Source organism: Ammospiza caudacuta, chromosome 16 (genome assembly GCF_027887145.1).
Source record: "Ammospiza caudacuta isolate bAmmCau1 chromosome 16, bAmmCau1.pri, whole genome shotgun sequence".
Taxonomy (NCBI): domain Eukaryota; kingdom Metazoa; phylum Chordata; class Aves; order Passeriformes; family Passerellidae; genus Ammospiza; species Ammospiza caudacuta.
The window spans coordinates 4109517-4133678 of record NC_080608.1 but is presented as its reverse complement, the minus strand read 5'-3'; the positions used below and the strand labels follow the sequence as shown (position 1 = coordinate 4133678).

At 40.4% G+C, this 24162-nt stretch overlaps 1 protein-coding gene across 4 annotated transcripts; it reads left to right on the top strand.

Moving 5' to 3' along the window:
- Nucleotides 1-711: 711 nt before the first annotated feature.
- On the top strand, nucleotides 712-22752 carry SPDL1 (spindle apparatus coiled-coil protein 1). 4 transcript variants are annotated; one of them, XR_009275402.1, is made up of 16 exons: nucleotides 712-742; nucleotides 1789-2446; nucleotides 2744-2826; nucleotides 3349-3422; nucleotides 3970-4017; nucleotides 5732-5908; nucleotides 7965-8141; nucleotides 8447-8641; nucleotides 8935-9084; nucleotides 9756-9854; nucleotides 10672-10782; nucleotides 13150-13290; nucleotides 14781-14890; nucleotides 15429-15616; nucleotides 16852-17543; nucleotides 20963-21103. XR_009275402.1 is itself a non-coding variant. In XM_058815257.1 (15 exons), exons 5-15 carry the CDS (start codon nucleotides 5750-5752, stop codon nucleotides 22121-22123), a joined length of 1824 nt encoding a protein of 607 aa, XP_058671240.1. In that variant the 5' UTR covers nucleotides 712-742; nucleotides 1789-2446; nucleotides 2744-2826; nucleotides 3970-4017; nucleotides 5732-5749; the 3' UTR covers nucleotides 22124-22752. The 4 variants fall into 4 exon arrangements, 1 of the variants encoding a protein (XP_058671240.1); XR_009275403.1 differs by lacking the exon at nucleotides 3349-3422 and having other exon boundaries at nucleotides 2744-2814; XR_009275401.1 differs by lacking the exon at nucleotides 3349-3422 and having other exon boundaries at nucleotides 20963-21102.
- The last annotated feature ends 1410 nt before the right edge of the window (nucleotides 22753-24162 follow it).

Genomic DNA, 24162 nt, shown 5'->3' with positions numbered 1-24162 from the left:
GAAACATCAAGCTTCAGCAGCTACTGGATTTGTAGAATCTCTAAAGGGCAGTGGCTGTTGTTGGGGTTGGAAGCAGGGGGAAAGTTCCTACCAGTAAATGTATGGTTACAGTAGCAATCTAGGGACTAAAATATAACCTAAACTGAAAAGAAACATGAAAAGTGACAGTCCTGTCACGGATAAGTAGGACTGAAGTATGTGTTTCCATAAAGCCATATTTACCACAAGCACTGGACACAATGACCTTGTCATTTATGTTCTTACAGCCTCTAAAGTGAAGTCCAGCTTCAAAGCCAAGGAATGCTGGTGTACATCAGAATTAGATGTTGTAACCCAGGGGATGCTCACTCCACCTGACAGATTGCTAACAGCTTATCAGTGACCCCTGCCTGTATGTTCTATTCACAAGTTGTGAATATGGTCTGTAAAACTGTCCTTGTGATTGCCATTTCAGCAAGGGGAAGAGAACAGCTCTGAAGATAATGGATTGTTTAAATAGTGAATTAGTTACTTGTAGGGGGATAGAATATAAGAAAATAAAGACAGTGCAGAAAGCAATCTCACCCCTAAGGAGTTGCAGCTGGGCTAATTAACAAAGATTGGGGATTGACTTTAACAGGCCACAGCTGTAAGCAATGAGAAGAAGATGCTATAAAAGAGTGGGGAACGGGAGTCAGCTGGTTATTTAGTAAACAAGAAATTCAGTGCTCTGAGGAGCTGCCTCCAAGAAAACACCAAGAAGGTATGAGGCTTTTGTGATAAGGAGACAATAGTCTGGGACCCCTGCAATAAAATGACAACAGTTATTTTGTATCTAAGCTCCTAATTCTGCTTTAAAGCATAAATGTAAAGTTTAAGCTGAGGAAAATATTATGGAATTTGCTAAAATACTCCATATATTAAATATCAGCTATTATAGATGGCTGTGGAACCAAAGATGGGGAAGCAGCAGTTATTTTAACTCTTAGAATTTAGCAGGCTACAAGAGTGGAGTATTATGCTAATACTCAGAGTTTACAACTTATTTAGTTTTTTCCTGAGATGTACTCACTCCCTGTCAGTGGAGTTACATGGAGTTCTTAATTAAGTCACTCTTATCCTTATTTTAAAACAAGGAGGTTTAGCTGTGGGTATTTGGAGTGGTTAATCACAGTGAACACAGCAGAATCAGGATTAGAACAGGATTGTCTCATTTCCTGTCCCTGTTTTAATCAACTTGGTATTCTTGCCTGTCTAGACTGTTCTGTATTTAATTTTTAATCCTATTTCTTCTGACAAAAGCTAGACTCCTATTTTAATGAAAAGGAAAGTAGAAGTAGCATAATTTTGATTATTTACTCTCTCTGTCAATTTACCTGTGAACTCTGCTTATTTTCCAAGCCTCTTTTTTCTTAGGGCGTCTATTTCTGTTCCAGTTGCTCCAAATAGGATTGTTATCCTTGCACCTACTTATAGCCTGTTGCTTGAATTTAACCTTTTAATCATTTGCCATTTAACCATTACTTGATGTTTCACTGAAGGTAGAATTTGCTATCACATGTTTGTGTGCTGTAGCTTCGGTTAGGGATATCACATCAAGTAGAGTAATAAGTACACAAACAGACTCATTTTGCAGAACAGATTAAAAACTTAATTATTGCTTAAAAGGTAACAGTTACTAAGGTTTTATTTTGGGGTAAAAAAAAAAAAAAACAAACAAAAAAATGTAGGCACTTGTGCTTGGATTCCAAAACAGCCATAGTGAAACACTCCTGCTGGTGGATTTTGGTCTTTGTGGATATCACTCAGGTCTTCAATGCTTAGGAAATCTGTGAATATAAAATCCATCCCTGGTATGGAAGGGAGGATGAGTAGAAAATAAAGCAAGCTAGACAGAAAATCAGAAGGTTATTGACGGCTGTGCTGCAAGTGCTTCTTGGACGGTGAAGCTGCACAGGAATGAGGGACAGGCTCGGCTGAGCAGGAGGAGGCGCCGTCCGTCCCCTCAGGAACAGGGAGCTGAGGATCGCCATGAGGAGCCAGAGGTGTGACAGCAAACAGCGGTTTGAGAACTCACGAAAAGAAAAGTTATGGGATTCGTAACCAATGAGTGCTGATGGCTTTGCTGAAACGCATAAATAGTGTCAAGTTCTGCTGGTCGGTGAGCCAGCCTTTCGCGTGCTACCACCTAGCTCCTACTTCGGGCAAAATCAATAAAACACAGAAATCGCTCTCCTCGCTGTGCGAATTGGCTACCGCGGTCAGGACAACGTTGTATTTAACACCAATAAGCGGGGCGGCCACGACCCTGCGGCAATGAGGAGACAGAATCACCGGGGGCGCTCCGGGAGCCGCGGGCAGGACCCGCCCTCACGGGGCCCCTCAGGGCCGGCCGGAGCGGGCTCGGGAGGATCTCGCGAGACTTGGGCGGCGCCGCGGAGCCCGGTTTGAACGGCAGCAACGGCGGGTGCGGGGAGCTGGCAGCGAGCGAGGGCGGGCAGCGAAGGGGAGCGGGGATTGCTCTATGTGGGGCCGCTGTAGTGCCGGCTGCCGGTTCCTGCAGCGGGTGGGGCCGTTGGCTGCCTCGCAGCCCGCGGAGGAGCGAGGCGAGCCCGTTCGGGCCGTGCCGGGTGTGGGGGTCAGACCCTCCCCCGGCAGGAGGGGACAGCGGGGATATGGCGCTGGTGACACACAGCGCTGCCAGAGCCGGCTCTGTGCTGGCCCAGCCATGAAGCTGTGGTGTGATATTTGTTATTCTCTGTAGTACCGGCCCTCCCCGGAGCCTGTTTGTGGAAGGTGATCGGCTCCGGAAAGCTTGCAGCGTGGGAGGTGCAGGTACGGGCTTGGGTAAGTAACTGGGTGGAGGCGTCGTGGGAATGCGTGGGCTAAGGGAGAAAAACCACCCTGGAGATGGTGCTTCTGATCACAAAATGTACAGGTGCTCCTGGTCACAAAATGCACTGGGTGCTTCTGATAGGATCAGGGCTCAGGCAGCTCTTACAGGATCAGAGGACAGCCAGTTGTTAGCGTGTGGCCCTGGGGAATAGGACTAAAACAGAGAGCTGTACTAGAGTGGGAGAAGAAAGCTGGTCTGGCAGCAGACTGCCTTTTATCTCCCACCCTGTTATTTTATTAAGGAGACTTTGAATGGTTGAATAATCGAGGTGCATAGACTCTCTCATTAAATGTTTGAAGATATTTAGCTGAAAGTGAGTAACTCTTGTAACTTAGCAGAATAAATGAAGACTGGTGTCTGTTATTTTCTCCCTCCTGCCTACTCACCGTGCTCCCCATGTAATTGATCTTAAAACGTTATTTTCAGAATAATTTATTTAGCCTGATGTATAATATTAAATTGCTGGTAATTAGTTCAGTCTACAGCTTCCTGAACAGAACTACTTGGCCTTGTTTGATTCATCCAGAACTGACGAGGAGAAATTGAGGTGGGCTGTGCTCCAAAAGGCGTACTTGCTATTTTCCCTAAATAGTCAGCAGGAATGTGTAAATAGGAAAGCTATTTCTCTTTTCCTTCCTACTTCAACTGTAAAGTTAAGAAAAAAAAAACTACCTTTTCTATTTTCTGTTGTCTAGTAGATAATTTATTAGGAGCTTAAAGTTCTTGTATGTGAAACTGGAAGAGAAATACAAAAGAGATTGAAGAACTAGGAGAGAGTGGGACAAAAATCCCCCAAAAAAACCCATTAAAAATTACAAGTGTACCAGAAGAAAATGACCCTGGCCAAATTGCAGAGCATCCATCCTTTGACAGCATTGCCTGGTCTGACTGTTTCTAATCTGTCTGACAGCTGCCTAACTGAAATTTGAATACGAATTGCATTTATGTGGGGGCTTAGCCTGTGATCTGCATGTTCATGAGGCAGCCAGCAGGGTTAAGCCTGTTCTGAAAAGGGACTGCTCTGAAGGGCTGTGCTGGCAGCTCAGGCTCATCCAGACTAGACAACTGTTGCCTTTTTTTTTTTTTCTTTAAAGGTGGAGAGGAAGAATAAGGTCAAGAGATACTTCAATGGGCTTCTGGAGGTGAGTTAAACATGTTATTTAAGTTAGTAAACTAGGAGCTGCCCAATGGCTGTGTTGCCTCTATACTATTGTCTGATCAGAAAATAAAGTTATTTTTAAAGTTCTGTTTATGTAAGTGAACAATGATTCATTCATCCTCTTCACCAGTGGAAATACATGCTAGAAGTTGTTGCCTATGTTCTTGTATTGCTACTCCTTGTGTTAAAGACTTATTTATTAGTTTCTATGTGGAGTCCCTGTATTAGTATAATACTGATGTACAATACTCAAGTATTGGTATGCAAAATTCCTGTGTTTCCCTGGCTTATTTTAGTATAAGTGCAAAACTAGTAATTCAGGCATTGCAGTGGTTAGAAGTGAAAACTGAGGTTTCAAAGCCTGGCTGTAAAAAGTCTCTTTGTATGTGTTAAACCTGGATAGCAACAAGTGAGGAGAAAATGCAAAAATCAGAATGTGATTGTTTCTGTCTTGTGCCTTGGAAAGGAATTGGCACAGTATGGGCACAATTACTTCTGCATGTTAATTCAGTTCTTTTCTAGTAGGACAAGCTGGGTAACTCCACTGGGGGTTATTCATGTTGAATAAAAGTTAGCAAAAAAAAGAAGTGAAGGATGGATATTACAACATTCTTAAGAAGTATATATGTGCAGTAAGAAATGGTAACAAATAAATTGCTTCTGTGAGAACAAAAAGCAAGAGTCAGAGGTCTTCAATACAGAAGCACTTTAATTCTGAAATTTATATTAAAGTTGTGGGTCCTGGCTTTGAAAAATCAACTGCAGGATTTTTTTGTCTTCTTCTGTTATTTCCTCCTCTTGGCATATGTTGTTCAGAAGCCCAAGTTACTTAGCATTTTCTGTCTTAATAGGATCTTTTTGCAGCAGCCTGATTTAGCAGATTTGGGAGCAAGCAGTCATACAAGCTTATGGTATTAATTTAACTTGATTTCTATTTTTTCAAATATTTAGTTTGTTGGGTTTACTTTGACTAAATTTTTTGCAAAATTCACTTTCTGTCTTCTGTTTTACTCTACAGTCAGGAAAGGATGAATTTTCTGAAATGTGACAAGGGGATTGTTATTTACCAACAAGTAAACTAATTTTTGCAAGACTCCATTAAGCACTTAAATAAATGCAAAGCCCTGTGTTCAACTCTGTATATTTTAACAGGGCTTCTATTTTTGACTCTCCCCTTGCTTACCTTTTATCTGTTTCTCTATCCCACATAATGTTATTAGGAGTGCCCTGTCCTGCTAAGGCAGCTGCCTATGCCAATCTAAAGTGTTATTTGTGTACAGAAGAAATGCTGGACTTACTGGGGCTTGGTTTGTAATACAGAGAAAATAGTGGCAGCCAAGTGCATAGAAGTATTTTCCTGAGGTTATTGAATTGTCTTGTACTTGGCAAGAGAGCTCTATCCTAAATTAACTCTGGTTGTGCTGTACAAAGAAAGCAGGCTGGGTGCACAGGAGTGCTCTTGCATGTTAGATATAATCAAAAATAAGGCAGTAACCGAGTTTATGAAGAAATAACTATTTCAGTTATTTTACTGTTCACAGGTCTGCTTGTGAGCTTTTTTTTTTGTCTTATATTGCAAAAATATACGGTTCTGTCCTGGTTAAAAAGGAAATCCAATAACTTCTTTCAGATAACTACTCTTATCTGTAAAATGAATTTACTCCAATATATTCTTAAGTAATATTTTTTCTTTGCAGTGTTGAATAAAAAGAAAAATGGAGGCAGAGACCATTTTAAGTCTTAAACAGCAACTCAAGGAAGCAGAGAACGAGCGAAGGAAGGCAGCACAGTATGGTTTGCATTTACTGGAGTCCCAAAGTGAGATTCAGAATCAGCTGGATCAAACACGCTCTGAATTGACTGAGAAAACTGAGGTGATGACTGCCTTTTCTTCTCCAAGTTCAAAACCAGAACTTTGTTTTATTTTAACTGTTTTCTGAAAGGTACAGGTGTTTTACATGCCTTCTAGCATCTAGATTAATTTTAATAAACCTCTAAGTAGTTGTAGAGAGGACTTTTTTCTCAGCTGTAAGACATTGAGCATAATTGTATCTAACTAGGAGAGGGTTTCATAGCTAATTATGCAGCAAGTGTTCAGTATCATGTAGGACTAATTGCCTTTAATGTAAAATGAGTGCTAAATGCTAAAGTAAATTTGCTTCAGAGCATTTTTTCCTCTGTTTAGCAGTCCATTTATGTATGCTCTCCCAGTCAACTTTATATCACTTAAAAGCTGTGTAAAGAATGCTAGCAGCAAGACTGTAAAATTGATTTCTTCTCTAGTAAAGGTTTCAAATTTTCCAAATAACCAAAGGTTCTGAACTTTTTAGCACATTTCTTTGCAGCTCAGAAAAAGGAGTAGTATAGTGCTAATCTATAGAGGTATTATTTAGTTTTCTTTTTAGTAATTCTTTAAGAAAACTTCAGTTGGGAAAATCTCTTCCTCTTTTCATAAAGGCTTTAATAGTCATCTTTGTGTTCAGCCAGCTCATGTTTCAGATAAATTATTTATCTTCAATTAGTCTCTTTCTGGTTGTGCATCATCCCTTCTCCTGGGATAGAGCTGAAAGGTTTTGTAGCATCTGGAGGGTTGCAGCACCCTGCTGTTCTGAAAGGACAGAATTTTTATTCTGGTCAGTTCACCATTAGTAAGTTTAGTGTGAGAGGCAGCTGAAGGCACAGGTTCCAAGGAAGGCAGGGCAGGATCTTGCTGTCCTGCTGACCTGCACACAGGGCAGGTACTGAGCTGTCATGAGCTGTCAGCTGCTCCCATGGGTTGTGATCCTGTGTGGGAGGCTGGAGCCACCTTCTGAGCCCGGCCGGTAACTTGGATTCCAGGGGTGGAGGGTAGGGATTGTGAGCCTTCATACAGTAGAATAACATTTTGTGTGGGAGCTGTGCTTACCCAAGAGATTCTTTAGAGCTTTTGAAAATCTCTCTGTCTCTCCTCTGTGCACTCTGAGTCCAGTAATTCAAGGCAGTTCCTGTGAACACGAGTGTGGGTTCTACCAGCAGGCACAAAAGCCTCTCAGGAAGCTCTGTGTGCTCTTCTGTAGCAGTGTGCAGGCAGGTTCTTGCTGGGGTTTTGTTGTTCTTGGCTCTGGCCATGCAGTGCACTCCCAAACCTGTCCTGTGGCCAGTCTTTATCTTTGTGTTAAAGCTCCTGCTCTGGGTGTTTGAGAGCTAAGTCTGTCCTTGAAAAGCTGTGTCTAGGCTACAGAGGTCACTTTGATACCTGACAGCTTTCAGGTTTTTATTTAATTCTGTTTTGTGTCTCAAGAGTTAGGTTATTTTGAAAAGGAAAAAAAACATCTGCATGTTTAGATTAATTTGGCTTCCTTCTTACCTTTTTTCCTTTCAAGAGTCTCTTTTTCTTCTCCTTAATTGCTGCCTGAATGGAACAGTAAAATGAAGCTGCCCTTCATAATTAACAAACATGCAATCAAGCGTAGAGAGAAGCTGTTTAAAACATTATTCTTCAGTCTGGAAGAGTTGATGGGACTTATTATGAAACAGACAATTTAGCTGTCTTAAAAAAACTATTGAACTCAGCTCTTCTGCTTGATGGACTGTAGTAATTTTTAACGTAATTGAGTTCTGTAGTGGTAGAAGGGGCATATAAACTCTGGCTAAATTTATGGCACTTGCAGAAAAGGTACCCACACCTTTCATGTTGGGTGCAAAGAAATACAGTTTCCATGAAGAAGAGAATATTTCACAATCCAATTATAAACACAGCATTTATAAATCATAACACTTTAGAACAGTTTGTACTTTTTTAAAACATGGATATTTCAGCTCTCTAATTGGCACACCCAACAAAAGACTAAATGAGATACAAGGATCTTGGTTCTGAGCCTGTGCTTTTTCATAAATGCTTAGGGAACAGTGTGAAATTACATCTAGACATTGGTGTGTCATTTCTTTCAGAAATTTGAACAAGAGAAATACACACTTCAGAGAGAAATTGAACTCAAGAATCGAATGTTGGAAAGTTTGAATTTTGAATGTGAATCACTTAAGCAACAGCAAAATGTGCAACTGGATAAACAGAAAGAACAGCTTGACAGAGCCTATGGACAAGAAATCAGCGGCCTTAAAAACAAGGTTTGGATACTAATATATAGCTAAAAAGTTGTTAATACCATTTTAGATACTATTTGCTTAACTTATAATTGCACTCTTACCTAACAGAAGAAATAATAAATAGTTACAATGTATAGTAGCTTGTTTGGTTGGTTTTAAAAAATATCTGTGTAGTCACTTATGAATTACATTGAATTCCAATGTTTATTTTTAAAAGTTACTCATATGTTTCCAAGACATTTTCTGTAATTGGAGCAGTCAGAAATATTGTGCTTTTGAAGAATTTACCATGAAATGATACTATGTAGTTATCAACTGTTTTTAAGTTGGAGAACCTGAAAGCAGAACTGGATGAAACCCGACTCTCAGAGAAACAACTGAGACAAAAAGTGGAGCATCAGAAGGAAATCCTTGCTGCCAAATCAGAAGAACTGCACATGATGTCTGAGCGTGTCCATGAGACCATGTCCTCAGAAATGCTCAGCCTGCAGATAGAGCTCACTGAGCTCCAGAGTCAGAAGGTGTGTGAGTAGCTCTGCATTTGCACTGTAGCCTAGTTGAAGATGAAATTCTGCTTTTTTGCTCATTCCATTTTTAGGTGTGCTGTCTACAGTGCCATGTTAGGATTGGCTTTTATTCAGACATTGTGCACAGCAAAAAATGACAGCCTTAATAACTAGGCTTTAATACCTTATCTTCATGATAATATTTTGTATTAAAACTAATTACTACTAACAAATGGCTTTGGTTTACTTAGGCCTGCTTGTCTTCCAGTTGTTTTAAATATTTTTCATTTCATGCTTTGTTTGTTTAGGCCAGTGATGAAGAAAAGCTGAATGAGCTGCAGTGCAGTAAGGAGCAGTTGGAGCTTGTGAACAGCAACCTACGGAACCAGCTGGAGCGGCTGCAGGGGGAGAAAGAAGAGAGGGAAAAAGAAGTTGTCTTTTACTGCAATGCATTAGAGGTATTCTCTTTATTTTTATTCGCAGTGGTAGATAATCCCAAATTGCACAAGCTGTGTTGCCAGATTTTGGTGAAGGAGGAGATGTGAGAGAGGGGAAGGAGAAGGATAATGGTTGATCACATCTGGTGCTGCCTGGTGGTAAAAGCTCTGTTGGCCTTGTTTTGTGGCAGCTGTGAAGGGAGAGCCGTTGCATGGCACTGTTCTGCCTCTTGGGGACCTTCTCACAGGTCACTGGCAGAATTCTTCTTTTTATTTCATGTTCCTGCTGAATGCCTTGGGCAATCTTCTACTGGGAAGTAGAGCTTTTGTTACTGATGAACACAGCTGAGAGAGTGGTCTGAATATCATGAATCCAGTTCACAAGCATCAGGGTTTACCCTTAAAGGCTTTTAGTTGTGCTCTTTTCCTGAAGAACAAGTGGAATATTAAGTGTTCTAGTGAAAAGAAATGAATTTGTCTCTTAGTTACTAGAACTAAGAGCTGTATGTACAGTTAAGGACTAGAATTTTATGGTACATACTTTGTTACTAGAACTGTATGTACAGTTAAGGACATCAGTACAATAGAATCTCTGCTAAAGTATAGGAAATCAAAAAGAGTTATCTGATTTAATTTGTGTATGCGGTACATCAGATGCTTAATTGACTAATATCCTCTTTGCTTTAATCTAGAAAGCTCATGAGGCTAATCAGGAGCTTCAGGTTCAGCTGGATCATGCAGTGCAGCAATCTTTGGATCCTACAAGTAAAGGCAATTCTCTCTTTGCTGAGGTACAACTATGCAACAGATGCCTGAGAAGTATTTTTAGTTTTCTTTCTTATTGTATTGAAAATATGGGAGTATCTGCACCTGATCTGGCCAGCATGTATCTCTATTCCTCAAATATGACTTCAGTGTTGATCTGACATGTGGAAAACCATTTCATGCTCTCTGAAGATAAGGAGTTAATAAATTTAATGGAATCATTTCCAGTTATCTGACTATCAAGTCAAAAGTTGTGACTGAGGGTTCATCATGGTTCTGTCTGCAGCTCTTGGTTTTAAGTTGTACTAGCTGATAAATCCATCTTTATTGTAGAAGACAGCCTGTGAAATATTAACAGTTGCTGATAAATGCTGCCTTACACACTTCCTCGCAATGTCTGGATGTTTGGGCTTTTGGGAGGGTTTTGGAATTAGCTTTTGAGTAAGAGTTAAATGCAGAGGGAGCATTATGTTTCATGTCAGCATCCAGGGGATGGGTGAACTTGGGAAGAAGCTCAGATTATTTCGAACTGTTTGTTTTGTTTCCAGTGGACAAAACTATTCTACAGCAACACTGAAGCATGTGCAATGTTACTTTATTTTGATAGCAAAAGAACAAAAGAAAAATCTGCTACATTTCACTGATTGGGTTTCAGTGGCACTGTCTACTCACTTCTATCACAGGGCTAAGACAGTAGCCTGTATTTTCAAGTACTGTTGCTGGAAAAGCAGTGTTTGCCGACTAAACAGCAATTCCTAGGCAGCATGTCCTTATCAAACTGATTATCCAAGTGACAGCAAGTGTTGTGATTTCCCAGTAATAATTGTTCACAATGTTCTGTAGGTGGAGGACCGTAGGGCAGAAATGGAACGGCAGCTGATCAGTGTGAAAGTAAAATATCAGTCCCTACAAAAACAGCATGCATTCAGTAGAGAACAATTGCAAAGAATGAAGGTAGGATGATTCCTGTAATACTCCAGGGTGTCCTTGGGTCTGATAAGGCACTGCTTTAATGCACAGGCCAGGGGATTTGTTATCTCTAAAATATGGGGCAGTAGTCTGGGGGGAGGGAAATGGGAGAAAAAACAAGTGAGATGATGTTGTGCTGTTTGACTCCTACAGTCCAACAGCATCCACCTTACAGTGAAGGCACCATGTTTGCTCACTTTGGCAATAGTTTAATGGATAGAAGTAAAACACAACTCCTGTCAGTCAAACTAGCATTCAGTTTGTCTTGGTAATTGTTTTTTCTTTTCTTCTCCAATCCCTGTACTACACGAATCAAGCATTTGTACATTAACTGTGGTTGTTAGGAATGAGAGTCAAGAAAAAGACAGACAGGCTTTTACCATCATCACACTGTAGGGGTTTGGGTTTTTCTGCCTCTGTGTTGCTTTCTTGTCTTTGTCCATTTTTTTTTTCTTCTTGCTTTTCTCTGTTTTTGTGTGAGAATAAATCATAACTTTCATAACTCTAAGTTAAATAGGATGAGGGCCTGTTGGTTAATGTTGAGGACTAGTTAGCAGAAGCTGATTTACAAGATAATGTCAAGGGGATGCTGCAGAGCTGCCAACTCTTTTCATATTGGTCTCAAGATTGTTCTAATGCTAAAGTGGATCTTTTCACTTTGATCAACTGCTTGGTCATGCAGTTTGAGGAGAGTGCTTAAACATCAAGGGTGATTGTGATGAGTTGCACTGAAGGTTTGTATTAGCTAGATTTTGTGGAGTAGGTTGAAAATAGTTTAAACAATGCTCTTAAAGCAGAAGAAGAACCCTACTGATACAGCAAAGATTTGAATGAGGACAGTCTGGGTAGGATCAGTTGCTTTGGAAATTTTCTTTGTGATATGGGGTGAGTCAGTCATACTGATTGAATGGTGTGAGAAACACAGGTAATACTAAAAGTACCAAAAATGGAGACAAACTGGTAGCCCTGTACTCAAAGCTTTCATTTGGAATTTTCTAATTTTTTTCTGATAGTACAGGAGATGAGTGGTTAGGACAGCTGTTTTACTTAAGCTGCTGTCTTAAATCCCTGTTAGCCTCCTCTCTGTGTTGTGCTGCACTGAGATGCTGCCAGTTAAAGCTCAATCTGAGTTTAGCTGATCACTCAAAGCTGCTTACCCCACAGGAGAGGTAACTGCTGTTGCATCTTTAGTTGAAGAATCTCACTTTGTGGTAATTACTGGTAAATCCTGAGGATCTGACTCCTGAACAGAATGTACACAGCACTCCTGGGAAAGCTTTCCCACCTCTAGTGTATTTTTCCTAGTCCAGAGCATCCTTTGCAGTTTCTTTAAGTTCTTTGTTGTGTAGATCAGCTGCAATTTGCAGTTCTGACAGTTAGCAGGAGGGCTTTTAAGGGAAAAGGGAAAAAGGTTGGGAGCTGTGAGGATAGTTTTAGTCAGCCAGTGAGGTGGAGTTTACAATTTTGCCTCCCTTACATCCTGTGGAAGCTCTGAGGAGATGATAGAATCTTTAATTAGCTCTACTTTGTGCACAGAATCATCAACACCCTTTGACATAAGAGATTCTATAGGGTAAATGCTCTCTGTAATCTCACTTTTTCACTTGATCCTTTCCCTGTGATTTCTCCCAGTGTTACCTTATCCATACTGACTAGACTGATAAAAATGCCTCAGTTTTCACTAACACCTTGTGAAGTCTTTCATTTATTCTGTTTCTTGTTTAAATGTCTGATGTATCACTTGTAACTAAATGTATTAAGATCCTTGCACTTTAATATTATTCACACCAACAGAAATATTGCTGTAAATGTAAGATTTTTATAACTTCTCCTTTATAATGACAGAGGGTGTTCTTTTGCCTCAAAGGAGGTATTCCATTAGAGAAGCAGAAAGAAAAAACTGAAATTCTTGGGTTAATATTGTGAAAGGCAAACATGGTGGAGTTATAACTGAAAAAAATGGGAGGTTAAGCTTGTGGGTTTTCCTGAGTGAGTTCTCAAGGTGCATTTCAGCTCTGACAAATCAGCCTGGACTGACGCTGGTTTGGTGCTGATGGTAAATGCTGTGTGTCCTTGGCAGAGTGTTTGTGTGCTCCTCAGCCAGCACAGAGGTGAGTGGGACACCCCAGGGCTGCACTGCTCACTGAGATCTCAGCTCTGCTCTGCCTTGAGCTGCCTGTGCTGATAATTGCTGGGATTGTGTCATGGAGACTGACTTCAAGCACCCAGTACCTGTATTCTGTATTCAGGTTTAGAATTACAAGGCTAGAGTAACCAATTTTGTGTAAAAGGCTGGGATTTTCAGTCACTAATCCCAGTATTTGTTGTAAATAGTTTTTTCCTTTTTTCCAGCTGCAGATGGCTACACTGCTGCAGCTGAAAGGCTCCCAGGCAGAATTTGATCAGCTGGAACGCTTACAGTCCATGGTAGAGCAAAAGAATGGTGAAATAGAAGATCTTCTTATCAAAGTGAGGCAGCTAGAAAAATTTAAGGTATGTGGTTTTTAATTAAGTAGAAAATTATAATTGGAAGCTAAAACATGAAAAATAAGAATTATGAGAACTATCTCAAGTCCATGCTCAGGTTTAAAAAGGTATCCAAAAGCTGACTTGTATCTTTATTTGACCTGAATTGCATTTTGCAGCTGGAGAATATTGGACTCTTCAAGTGCAGAGAAGCAGAAAATTATACCCCACTCAACACCTGGGTTGAAGAAATAATTTTTGTTCTGTGTGAAGCACCTTCAGATCGTTTATAGTTCCTTGGTCAGGGCTCACTGAGCTGTGCCATCCAGTTTTTCCCTGGGAAGGTGCACTCATTTGGCACTTGTACTTAGTGTGCTTAGGCTTCAGCCTTCAGTGCCTCAGCTCTCTTGAATTTCCTGGATATTTATTTTCTCGATGTGTCTCAACTTTACAACTGAAGCATGCTCTTTTGTAGCAAAACTGAAGTGCTTAATTATCCCTGTAAAGCAGTTTCTTCAGTCCTCTTATGCAACTTGAAAAAATCCTGTCAGTATTTTGAAAAGTGAGAAACACATGAGGATTTCTGTATACACCAGTGTAATGCTGCTGATGTTCGTGTGTTTCTAGAATGGAAAACTGCAGCCTTTCTTAATTCTGGCATGTTTCTGCACTTGTTTGGCTCTTCTTTATCAGAGCTTTGGAATGCAAACTGAGATGTACTGGCTTGTGCAGTAGGACTGCTTTCCAGGGTAGCCTCCTGTATTCTGTATTTAACCCAATAACCTGGTGTGAAGCCAGGTTTAACCCATTTTAGCAATAATTGAGGAAGCCTGATTGTTTAACCAGTTTTGTCATGTTTAAGCTTGATCTCTACTTAATTTTTCTCTAGGCTATAAATAAGTATTGTTGGCAAATGGAATGATTGATTCCAATAACCACCAAAAGTATCTGTAGGCAGTGACTGAGAGAGGCCTGGGAGGTCTCTGGGACAGGATTAAATTTGAGTACTGCTTGTTCAGGAAAAAATCACCAAGCAAAACCCCCAGTGTCACATTTTATAACATGTTGCTTTTTACTATAAAGCAACTTCCTCATCTGAGATACATATTTGATTTTGAGATTTTGACTGTTGATGAGCATGGCTGATATTCCTCTGGGGTCCAGCTGCTGAGCCTAGAAATAAATGCTGAGGAAAATTCCCTGTGGATTAACTAAATACCCTGTATTTTCAAGTAAAAAAACAGCACAGCTTTCTTCTTGCAAACCTTCTGGAGTTGAGATGGCTCACTTTTTTTCCCTTTTGTTCAGTGAATGAGAGAGAGCTGTCAGTTTTAGTGCTATTTGACATTTGTAACAAATGAGAAAGTACTCAGAGCAGCTCAGTTTTACCATCTGTGTTTAAATCCCTCTATGATGAGGCTTCACCATCAAAATGCATAGAAAATGTCTCCTAAGAACTAAGCTAATGTGCTTCTGAAAGGTCACTGCCTGACAAGCTGACACTTGTTCTTTATCAGAGTTTATATGAGAATATGGAGGAGTCCAGACCCGCTAATGGAGCGAAAGGAAGTGACTCTGAAAATGGTTACTATGCAGACTTACTGCAAATTAAACTTGACAACTCAAAGTAAGTGATTCCAGCCTGAGGCTGTGGCAGAGTTATCTTCTAGGTACTTGTCTTTATCCTCCCTTTTTTGTTACTGTTGTATTTTACACCCATGTGTAAATGGGTTTTGTTCCTGTTGCATTTTCTAATGCTGTGGAACCAACCCGACTTCATTATAGGACTGAGAGTTGTTTTTCTGTAGTTTCATTTGCTTTAAAAGATAACAGCAGAAATACTGTTTATGATTGCTTTCTTCCAGAAATATCATTAATACTCCTAGATACAGGGCAGTTGAGACCTTGAATAAATTACAAGTTAATCTCTAAGGAAACTGTATGAAAAGTCTTAATCTTTAGACTATGTATGTTTATTCCTCTTATAAAAAGTGAGATAATAACAGTCAAAATGTTTCATAGGACAAAAAAGCTTGATTTTTTTTCCTACTGATGTAGAAATACCAATTTAAGGTGAAGCTCAGTGCTTACTTGTTTCTTTACTAAAAGAAAAAACTCAAACTAATCAAAGTGTGGCTGATTTTATAATTTTCCTCCCATCCCAGCAAGGAAACTGAAACACTGAAAAATGAGCTATCCCTGCAGAGAATGAAAGCTCTGTATGAGAGCCAGAGGGTCCTGGAATTTGAAAGGAAGCTCTTCACAAATGAGAGGCATTTGCAAGCTTGTCAGAGTGAGAATATGAACCTGAGGGTTATGCTGGATGAGCTGAAAATGAAATATGAACCTGAAGGTAACAACTTCTTTTCTGTCAGGGAAAATGTAAATTTCTGATTTTCTCAGCCTTTAGAAATGGAGTCACATTAAACAGGAAGACATTGTTTTAGTTCCAGAATTTAATGCTTAAATAGTTGCTGACTTTCTGAAATAACCTGATCCAAAATCTGCTGAGATGAAGTAGAAAAGCCCTGCCTTGCTCAAGACCTCACTTGAATATGTGAACACTGACTGGAGGAGACTAAAGAATGAAATTTTACTGTTAAAAAATGGCAGTTCAGGGGCTTTGTAGAGCACAGGTAGATAACCAGACTCCAGTGGGTGGGATCAAATCTCAGATGTTTCCCATAATAACAGCAGTGTCTGTGGTGGTGAGAAGCCTCAGCTCTCTGGGTGTAGGCAGCTGATGGGAGCTTTGGAATGAGGTGCAAAGCTTTTACAGGAAAACAGTTCAGCAGCTCAAGTTAATATGGATTAAATTTTGGCTAGAAAGATCCACCTGACAAACAGCTGAGTATGGGCAAAGCAAGGGAGCTGTGGAGGAAGAGGATTCTATTAAAATTGAGAGCAAGTTTAGGTGAGATATTAGGAAGAAACTTCCTTGTGAGGATGGTGAGGTCCTCACAGGGTGCCCAGAGCAGCTGTGGCTGCCCCATCCCTGGCAGTGTCCAGGCCAGGTTGGATGGGGCTTGGAGCAGCCTGGGATAGTGGAGGGTGTCCCTGCCCATGGCAGGGGGTAGGAATGAGATGGGCTTTAAGATCCTTCCAACTTAAACCCAACTTAAACCATTCTGGGATTCCATGAACAGGGAACCAGATAGGAAAGTTGGTTTTGTCCACACCCAAAGGATTTACCTTTAAAATGTTACTTGTGGAAGCTTGCCTCAGCAACCTGCAGTTCAGAGCATTTAATTTAAAGCCTTGGTGGAAAGACAGAGTGGATGAGGAGAAAGATGTCTCTTTTTTGAGTTATAATCTGATCATCCCAACAGAAGTTATGAAGAAACATTCTTTTAAGGGTATTAAAATTGTCTAAGTTACATATGTGTGTACATATGTGCATACATACACATACGTGTACATACATATGTGTATGTATATACATATATCAAATTATAAATTGTCTATTAATAATTATTCCAAGCCCTTTAGTCATGTGAAATATTCTTACTTTTATTGTGAACATGTTGGGGGACAAGTTATCTCCAGCTTCTTGTTTGTACAAAAAGCATATTCCATTTTTTCCTTTAGAATTACTTAAAGGTTCTAAAATTAAAAAGAAGAGGGAGAGGATTGCAGTGAATGCGACTTGTGAATACTTTGACAGCCAAAATACTCCAGTGAAAGAAACTGCTCTCACTCAATTGTCAAGTAAGGAAGGGAAAAAGACAACTACCAAGACCCTGGAGCAAAGTGATGCTTCTCCAAAAAAACAGCCTGTCCAAGCATCCCCACTGCACACAGCTCTGCAGGCAATAAGAAACATTGTTGAACCTGAAAGAGAAAGAAAAAGAGTTAAAATTCAGGATGAGAATCACGTCACCTTTACTTCGAGTAGCAGAAGTGGAAACAATTCCTCAGCTGCAGCTGTCCCCAGGTCAGTGTCAGCTTCTGTCTCTGCTCCAGGCCCTCAGCACAGAGCTGCATCTCTTTTCTTTCGCTGCATGAACTGTGCTCTGCACTGCTTTATCTATTTCCTCAGTGTTGCATGCAGTGTCATCCCTCAGCTCCGGCTGCCCACGCTCAGCCTCTCACTCCCTTTTAGAAGGACTAAAGCACTGACTAATAGCAAAGACTCTTGAAACAGTCTCTGAAGTAACTTTCCCATTGAAGACATTTAAGGTGTGCAGGTAGCATGACAGCTCACTTGGTTTGCTCCAGCATCAGAAGCTTTGTGTTCTTGGTGCCCTCAAAACTGCCCCTCAGCTGTGTTACAGCTCAAGGTAATAAAGGCAGCTGGAAGCATGCTTCACTTTCATGCCTAATTTCAGCCCCCAGCAACTTCCAGATTTATCTAAAAGCCTAAAAATTATTTAAGTAATTCTTCACCTGAATTGTGTTAACTTTCATTGTACAAGATAATAGAGAATTAATGAGCTGTCTGTGTTGTCAGACAAATCAAATGCATGGTCTGGATGCACAATAGCTGGAAACACAACTGCCAAATTAAGATGAGATTTTTCTCCTGAACTGAGAATTGAAGTTACTTTTTGCTAGATGTTAAAGTAACTGACAACAGTCATTATCTCCACCTTTTTTATTCTGGTGAAAGCAATGCTGACTTTGATTTTCTACTTTTTCAACTAATGCCTTTTGTATTCTCTTCATACTCTTTGTAAACTCGAGTGTTTGGGGGTAGAAAAAAGTCTAGGATAGTCCAGAGATTTTGGGCTTGCAACTTGCTAATATGTGCTGGAAGAAGCAGCCAATGTTAATGGCATTCAGGGTAATTGGATCGATGCTTTGGCTCTTAGGTTGCATGGATGTAATTAACAGTTTTAAAGTAGCCAAACACTGCAGTCTTCTTAAACTGTGGGGAAAATATGGCAGAAACAGCAGTTTTAGTAGCTGTGTTAAAATGTGGGATTGTTAGTGAGGAGGGAAGGTCAGATATGGATGAAATGGAGAGGAAGGATTTGGAATAATTCAGTAATGGTGTTGGGGTTTGATAATGTTCTCTACACATAATGGAACAGGCAGAATGTAACCTGATATCAAAAGGTTAACTTACCTCTTCATATTGCTTTGGGAAAAGAAGATATAATGGCTGCTTACAGGAAACTGTTGGAAATAGTTAATGGGACCTGAAGGGGGAACCTACTGGAGAGAGGGTGAGGAGTGGAAATTGTTTATAGAGTTGATGCTGGAAAGCAGAGAGAGTAGAAAAAGTGGAAGAGGAAGGTGAAACCATAGTTCAGAGGGAGGTTTCTAATCTTGTACCCATTGCCGTTGGTTCAAATAAGGAACAAAAGATGGAAAATATTAGAAAAATAAAAACCACAAACACACTTAAGCTGCCACAAAACTTCGTAGAAGCTGTTATGCTTTTTTTGGTGATAGTATGAGCCTGTAGAAGGCAAATCCAGGCAGAAAGTTGTTTGTTTCTAATTATGTTAATGAACTACTAAAACCTCAGGTCATGACATTAAGCTAGCATCAAGGATTTATTTACCCCTGATCTGCTATGATGTGCTATAAAATAGGAAGTCATGTTGAAATCTGAGTAGTTGAGAAGCTGGATTTCTAAACACTGAAAGAATCTCTGGACTGTTCTGTGATGGATGTGGCTGAACCTTGGGCACAGAAAATAGTGGCAAATTGATCAGGAGTGGGGACCTGAACAGGGAGAGTTTGTGGGAGGAAAATATAACAGTGGATAATTGTCAGTGTTTGACCTTGTGTCAACTAAAATGTGATGCTGCAGCTGAAAGGCTGTTGTGCTCTCTGGGGGTTGGTTTTGTGCCTGGAATAGTTTGTCTGCAGTAATTAGTGGAGCTCTGACATTGGCCCATGAATTGTGAGAGAGCAGAGCCACTTTAGCTGTGAAAGGGCTGCAAACTGAATTTCTAGAAAGTGAGGTTGAATTTGTCATCTCAGCCCAGGAGGCAATGAGGAAGTGGTCAGAAGTGATCTGGGTGTGCTTGTGGAGGTGACAAACTCCCTTGTGTGAAGAGACTTCCTTATTGAGGAGGTTTCAGCAGGTACAGCTGGATAATCTCAGCCAACAGCTGTGTGTGCAGGGCACCTCTGTCCTTCCAGGGGGCTCCAGCCAGCTCTGGAGTAGCTCATTAGGGGGTGACACTGATCAGGTTATGATATGAGAGTGTTGAGACTACAGATTTCAATATTCAGGTGGTGATTATTGCTTCTCAATGCATACTGGAGTTCTGGCAATGCAAAGGTTATGTGTAGTGATATCTTTTGTTTGGCCAACTAACTGGTCAATAGAAAGATACATTTCTCTATTGAAATGCTTTTCTTCCCTTCCTAAACTGAAATAGCAAACTCTAGCCCTTTCTGCACAGTTTATATTGCATTGAGATTTGAGGTTGTTTGCCTGAGTTTGATCTAAAGAAGACATTGGATGTCAAAGAGCTTATTTGCTCCCTTAAATTATTTAGTTGGATTACATACACCAAATCTACTTCACTTGGGCTTTGTCCTATTGCCTGTACTGCTCAGCAGGAGATCTGGGTACACTAATAATACTCTTTGGGGTTTTAGGCACAGCCCTCAGCCTTGGGAAGTAAAGCTCCACCTGATGAAACAAGTTCATCTTTCTTAAGCTGGTAGGAGCCCCAGTTATATCTCACTTTTGGAGTCTGTAGAGTCAAAGCTCGAGTCATGTCATAATTTCACCAGCATTTGCTTGAAGTGTTTAACCATTGTCTGTTCTTTCTGGTCCATTCCCTGTGCTGACAGCTGCTGAGCCAGGACAGGACTCTAAGGGCTGCTCTCTGAGGGCTGTGGGGTGAACCTCAGCTGGTCCTCCCTCTCTTCCATAGGACAAATGAGAGCATTGGGTGGGTCAAGTTTGTGGGTGGAGATGGCAGAGGTCATGGGCAAACCAGACTTGGGGAAGATTAACTCCCTTCCAGTTAAAGATAATGGGGCAGTGAGAAAGAAAGAAAGAAGCCAGGACTGAGAGGGTGAAGCTGAGCCTGAGAAGGGTAGGGGCAGTTTTCTATCTCCTCCTCCCCAAGAGGCTCAGAGTGAATGTGGTTGCCAGAGTTGTTACATTACAGGCTAAGAGAATTTTCTAATACCATGAAAGGGCAATATTGTGTCTAAATCCACTTGTGCTGCTTTGGGATGTAGCTTAAGTGAATGTGGTTTTTATTCTTCTGGTTTGAGTTCTCTCTGCTTGTTTATAGGGACTGTATTGGCAATTTTGGCCACTAGAGTGGTGGTTTTGGTGGCCTTGGGCAGGGGTTGTTTAAGGCAGAAGAATGGGAGGGACTAATGAAGGGAATCTACCATAGGAGCAGATTCATGGACAGAAACTCCAACCCCACCTGCAGCTGCTGGGGCAGTGCAAACCACATGATGGCTACTGAGAGCACATTTCTTTCTTCCCTGAATAATTCCTTGTAGCTGTACCCCCATGAGGATTTGTTCAGCTCAAAGTGAAGGTGACCATGGACAGAAGGTGCTCAGCCCTCAGAGTTGCAGATGTGGCCTTAAAACAAAGCACGTGGTGGAGCAAACCCTGATCTAGAGGAGGTGCCCAGCAGAGCCTGGTGTTCTTCAGCCTGTTGAGACAGTGCTTATAGGGATTAACATGAACAGGGTCTGCAATGCATCATACTTTGACAGCAGACTGAATCTGTAGCTGAATTTCCCCAATTTTTTTTTGTTACAGCTTCTTTCAGTTCTCATGTTCAGCTGCACCTTTCTGTATTACAAATAAATCTAACAACTGAGTAGCAGCTATTTGTTTTGGGAGAAACATCACTGAAAGCAGCTGTCCATGCTCACTGAGGGCTCCTGAGACCACTAAAAACCCACAAGGTCACCAGGGAATTGCTTTAATGTATGTGCTAATAAACAAGTGTAGAGTTTGTGTTATTATATAAAGTGATGTTTCATTTGGAACTTCATTTTCCTTAATTTCTGTCTTTGTGGAAATAATCATGTGTAACAGTCAATGGGCTGTGGGTAATTTGATTGGGTAAAATATCACTCTTCATCAATTGTTCTAATGACATGTTTGCATGTTCATTAAATTAAAACCAAGATTTAGACATCTGAGCACAATCTGATGTTTTGATTTCAAAATTCTCTTTTTAACAGCAATGAGACAGTTCTATCTCCATTTACATTCATAGCAGAATTAAAACATGTCAGTAGACAAATTATATCACTTAGAGCCTGAAAATAAATCTTCCCCCAACTGAAGATATTCAAGCACTAAGCTGAAGGTCACAGTAGTGTAGAATGAGGTTGAAAGGAGCATGTTATTTTAAGGGTAGGTTTTTGGTGATGTAGAAGCAAGAAGCTTGATTTCATCCCATTTGTTTGATGTTGCTCAGACTTTTCACCTGGAGTTGTTCTTTTGGGGACTGGATCTCCTTTCTGTGCATGACAGTCACTGGTGTTTCTGAGGGCTGATCTCAGCCACTTCACATATTCAATAACCTTTCTTACCAAACATTTCAGCAGCTGAGGTGTGGAGGGAAAGCTTTAAGTGATGAAATGTGATTAGGGCTAATAAAAATGGTTTGGTCTCATTTTCTTCTTAAACTGTGCTTGCTCTGTCTCTGTATATGGATGATCTTGTTTACCAGCTGGCTTGTTGATTTTGCCTAAAATTCTTCTTTTATTCCTGGTTTATATTAACTAAATATGTATTTAGAATGGTTGCTTTGCCTATAGGTTAACAGCTGAATCCAGATTTGAAACTACAGAAGAAGATAAGAAGGAAACTAAAATCTCAACAGAGAAGAAAACCCAGAAGAAAAAACATTCCACACTGTATGTATCTTCCAAGGCAAGTTGTGAAACTCAGTGTGCTCAGCAGTGAGTGACTCCTCAGGGACCCTGGGCACTCTGGGGTCCTGCAGCAGCAGGAGTTGCTCTGGGAACTCTCTCATCAGTGCACAGGTTGTTAACTTGAATATTGATCTGCCTGCTGTGATTGCCTGGCAGAGCTGCACTTCTGATGCCTTCCCTGAGGGCACCTCTGGTGCTCCCTTGACCCAAAGTGTGGCCTGTTCTCCACTCCTGGCAGTCTCCAAACACATTCATTGCTTTCTTTGAAGCACAGGGCTGTTGTGGAGGAGAAGTTCTGGCTAACAGAGGTTTTATTATATGGTAAGACAGACTAGACAGGGTTGATGGAGAACTCAACTAAGTGATGTGCTCCTAAATTTCTTCCACTTTACAGATTCAGATTTCTTAATATTTTTCCTCCTAAAGTATTACTTCTCCACTTTAAGGCTGACCTATTTGCAAAAGTGCATGTGAATCACTCCATGTGTTTTGGTTAGTGTTTGAAATTCTATGGATTCTTGTATTTGTACTATTAAATAAAATAAAGGTTTATTTCTTTCTTTATGAAATGTAGCCTGTATTGTGTTTGAAAAGAAGCATGTATCCATTTTTTAAATGAAGGTGATGTCTTTTGAACTTTTTGTTAAAAAAAAAGTACCTCAATAAATGATAAGAATATGTAATGCAGGTGCTGTGTGTCATGTTTTTAGGAGAAAACTCTGTAACTTCCTGAAGCTCATGAAGCAAAATTCTGAGGAGACCTTTTAAGTTAGGTATTTGTATGGAAGTTGGATTACTCCATTTGGGTCATGGTACCATACTTTGAGCTCCATCTGGTGAACGGATTAGCCAGTCTCTAAGTATAAGACTCAGTAATTAAGGTGGAAGTTCTATAAGAATTTTTCTTTTTAATCCATCATGTAAAAAAGTACATTTGGGAGTAATCTTGTAACTCTTTGGTTTGTTTACAGTTCTGCCAGGTCTGAAGTGGTGCTGGGGTTTTGTTAACTGTGGTTGTGCATGTGGGTGGCTTTAGCTCATCAGTCACATCAGCAAAAACTGAATTCTGATCACAGCAGAAGTGACTAAAAAGTTACTTTAATGACCCTATCTTCTCCCTTTCCAGGCAGCTCCATCTCATTATCAGAGCATTTCTGCACAGTTCTGTTTAGGCACTGCCCAGTGGCTGCTGCCTCTGTTGAACAAAATAATCAGGAATCTGTGTCATGGAATCAGATTTTGTCACTTCACTGGTGTAAGACATTTGCTATGAAGCTGAGTGTTTCAGTCTGTTGTTAATGAAGCTACATAAACAGAATATCTTCTTGTTAACTTTTACTGACAGCAAATGTGTAGCCATGAAATAGTTCTTGCTCTTCTTGACTTTGATATGTGAACTTAAATGATGTCATGTTGAAGAAATCCTGGCTTTTATGCTACAAAATGTTAGAAAAATCCTTTTTTATGCAAATGATGAAAGCTACATTTGTTTACTGTCACTACTGTGAAACACAAATAGCCTAAAACAACTGAGGCACGTGATTGTTCTACTTAGAGGAAAACCTGTGGTAAGTTGACATTGGATAATGTGTTTAAATGGCAGTACTGAGACAGTTAATTATGTTAATTGTGTGTTGATTTATGTTATAGTTAATTTTATGTTGAGCTACTTGGCATGTGCCATTTCTAAAGCTTTTTCTAGGTTGAAATAATTAATTTCTGTGACAGACAAAACTGGGATGTCATTTCAACAAACAAATGCAACTGATTAGGATTATCTCATTACCCCCAGGGGCTGCTTTACAGTCTGTGCTGCTGGAGCCCACTTGGAGTGCCCAGGTTCTACCATCTTATGCAGTGGATTTGTGTTTGCACATCCTCCTGCAGGAGTGCAGGGGGTGTAATGAGTCTGGGGCCCAGGCTTTGGGTTTGCTGTGACACACCTGAGCTACTGTGCATGGGAGTTCTTGCTCTGTTTTCTGATTTGGTTCTGGTTTGTCTCACCACTTGCTTTTCTGCAACTGTGCTCACAGATCTTGGCATAGAATAGAATTTAGATGCAACTTCTGT

Coding starts and splice junctions, on each gene's coding strand:
- SPDL1 (XM_058815257.1), top strand. CDS start 5,750: ATGGAGGCAGAGACCATTTTAAGTCTTAAACAGCAACTCAAGGAAGCA. Junction 8,142..8,446: donor TCAGCGGCCTTAAAAACAAG/GTTTGGATACTA, acceptor ACTGTTTTTAAG/TTGGAGAACCTGAAAGCAGA. Junction 17,198..21,975: donor TCAGCTGCAGCTGTCCCCAG/GTCAGTGTCAGC, acceptor CTTTGCCTATAG/GTTAACAGCTGAATCCAGAT.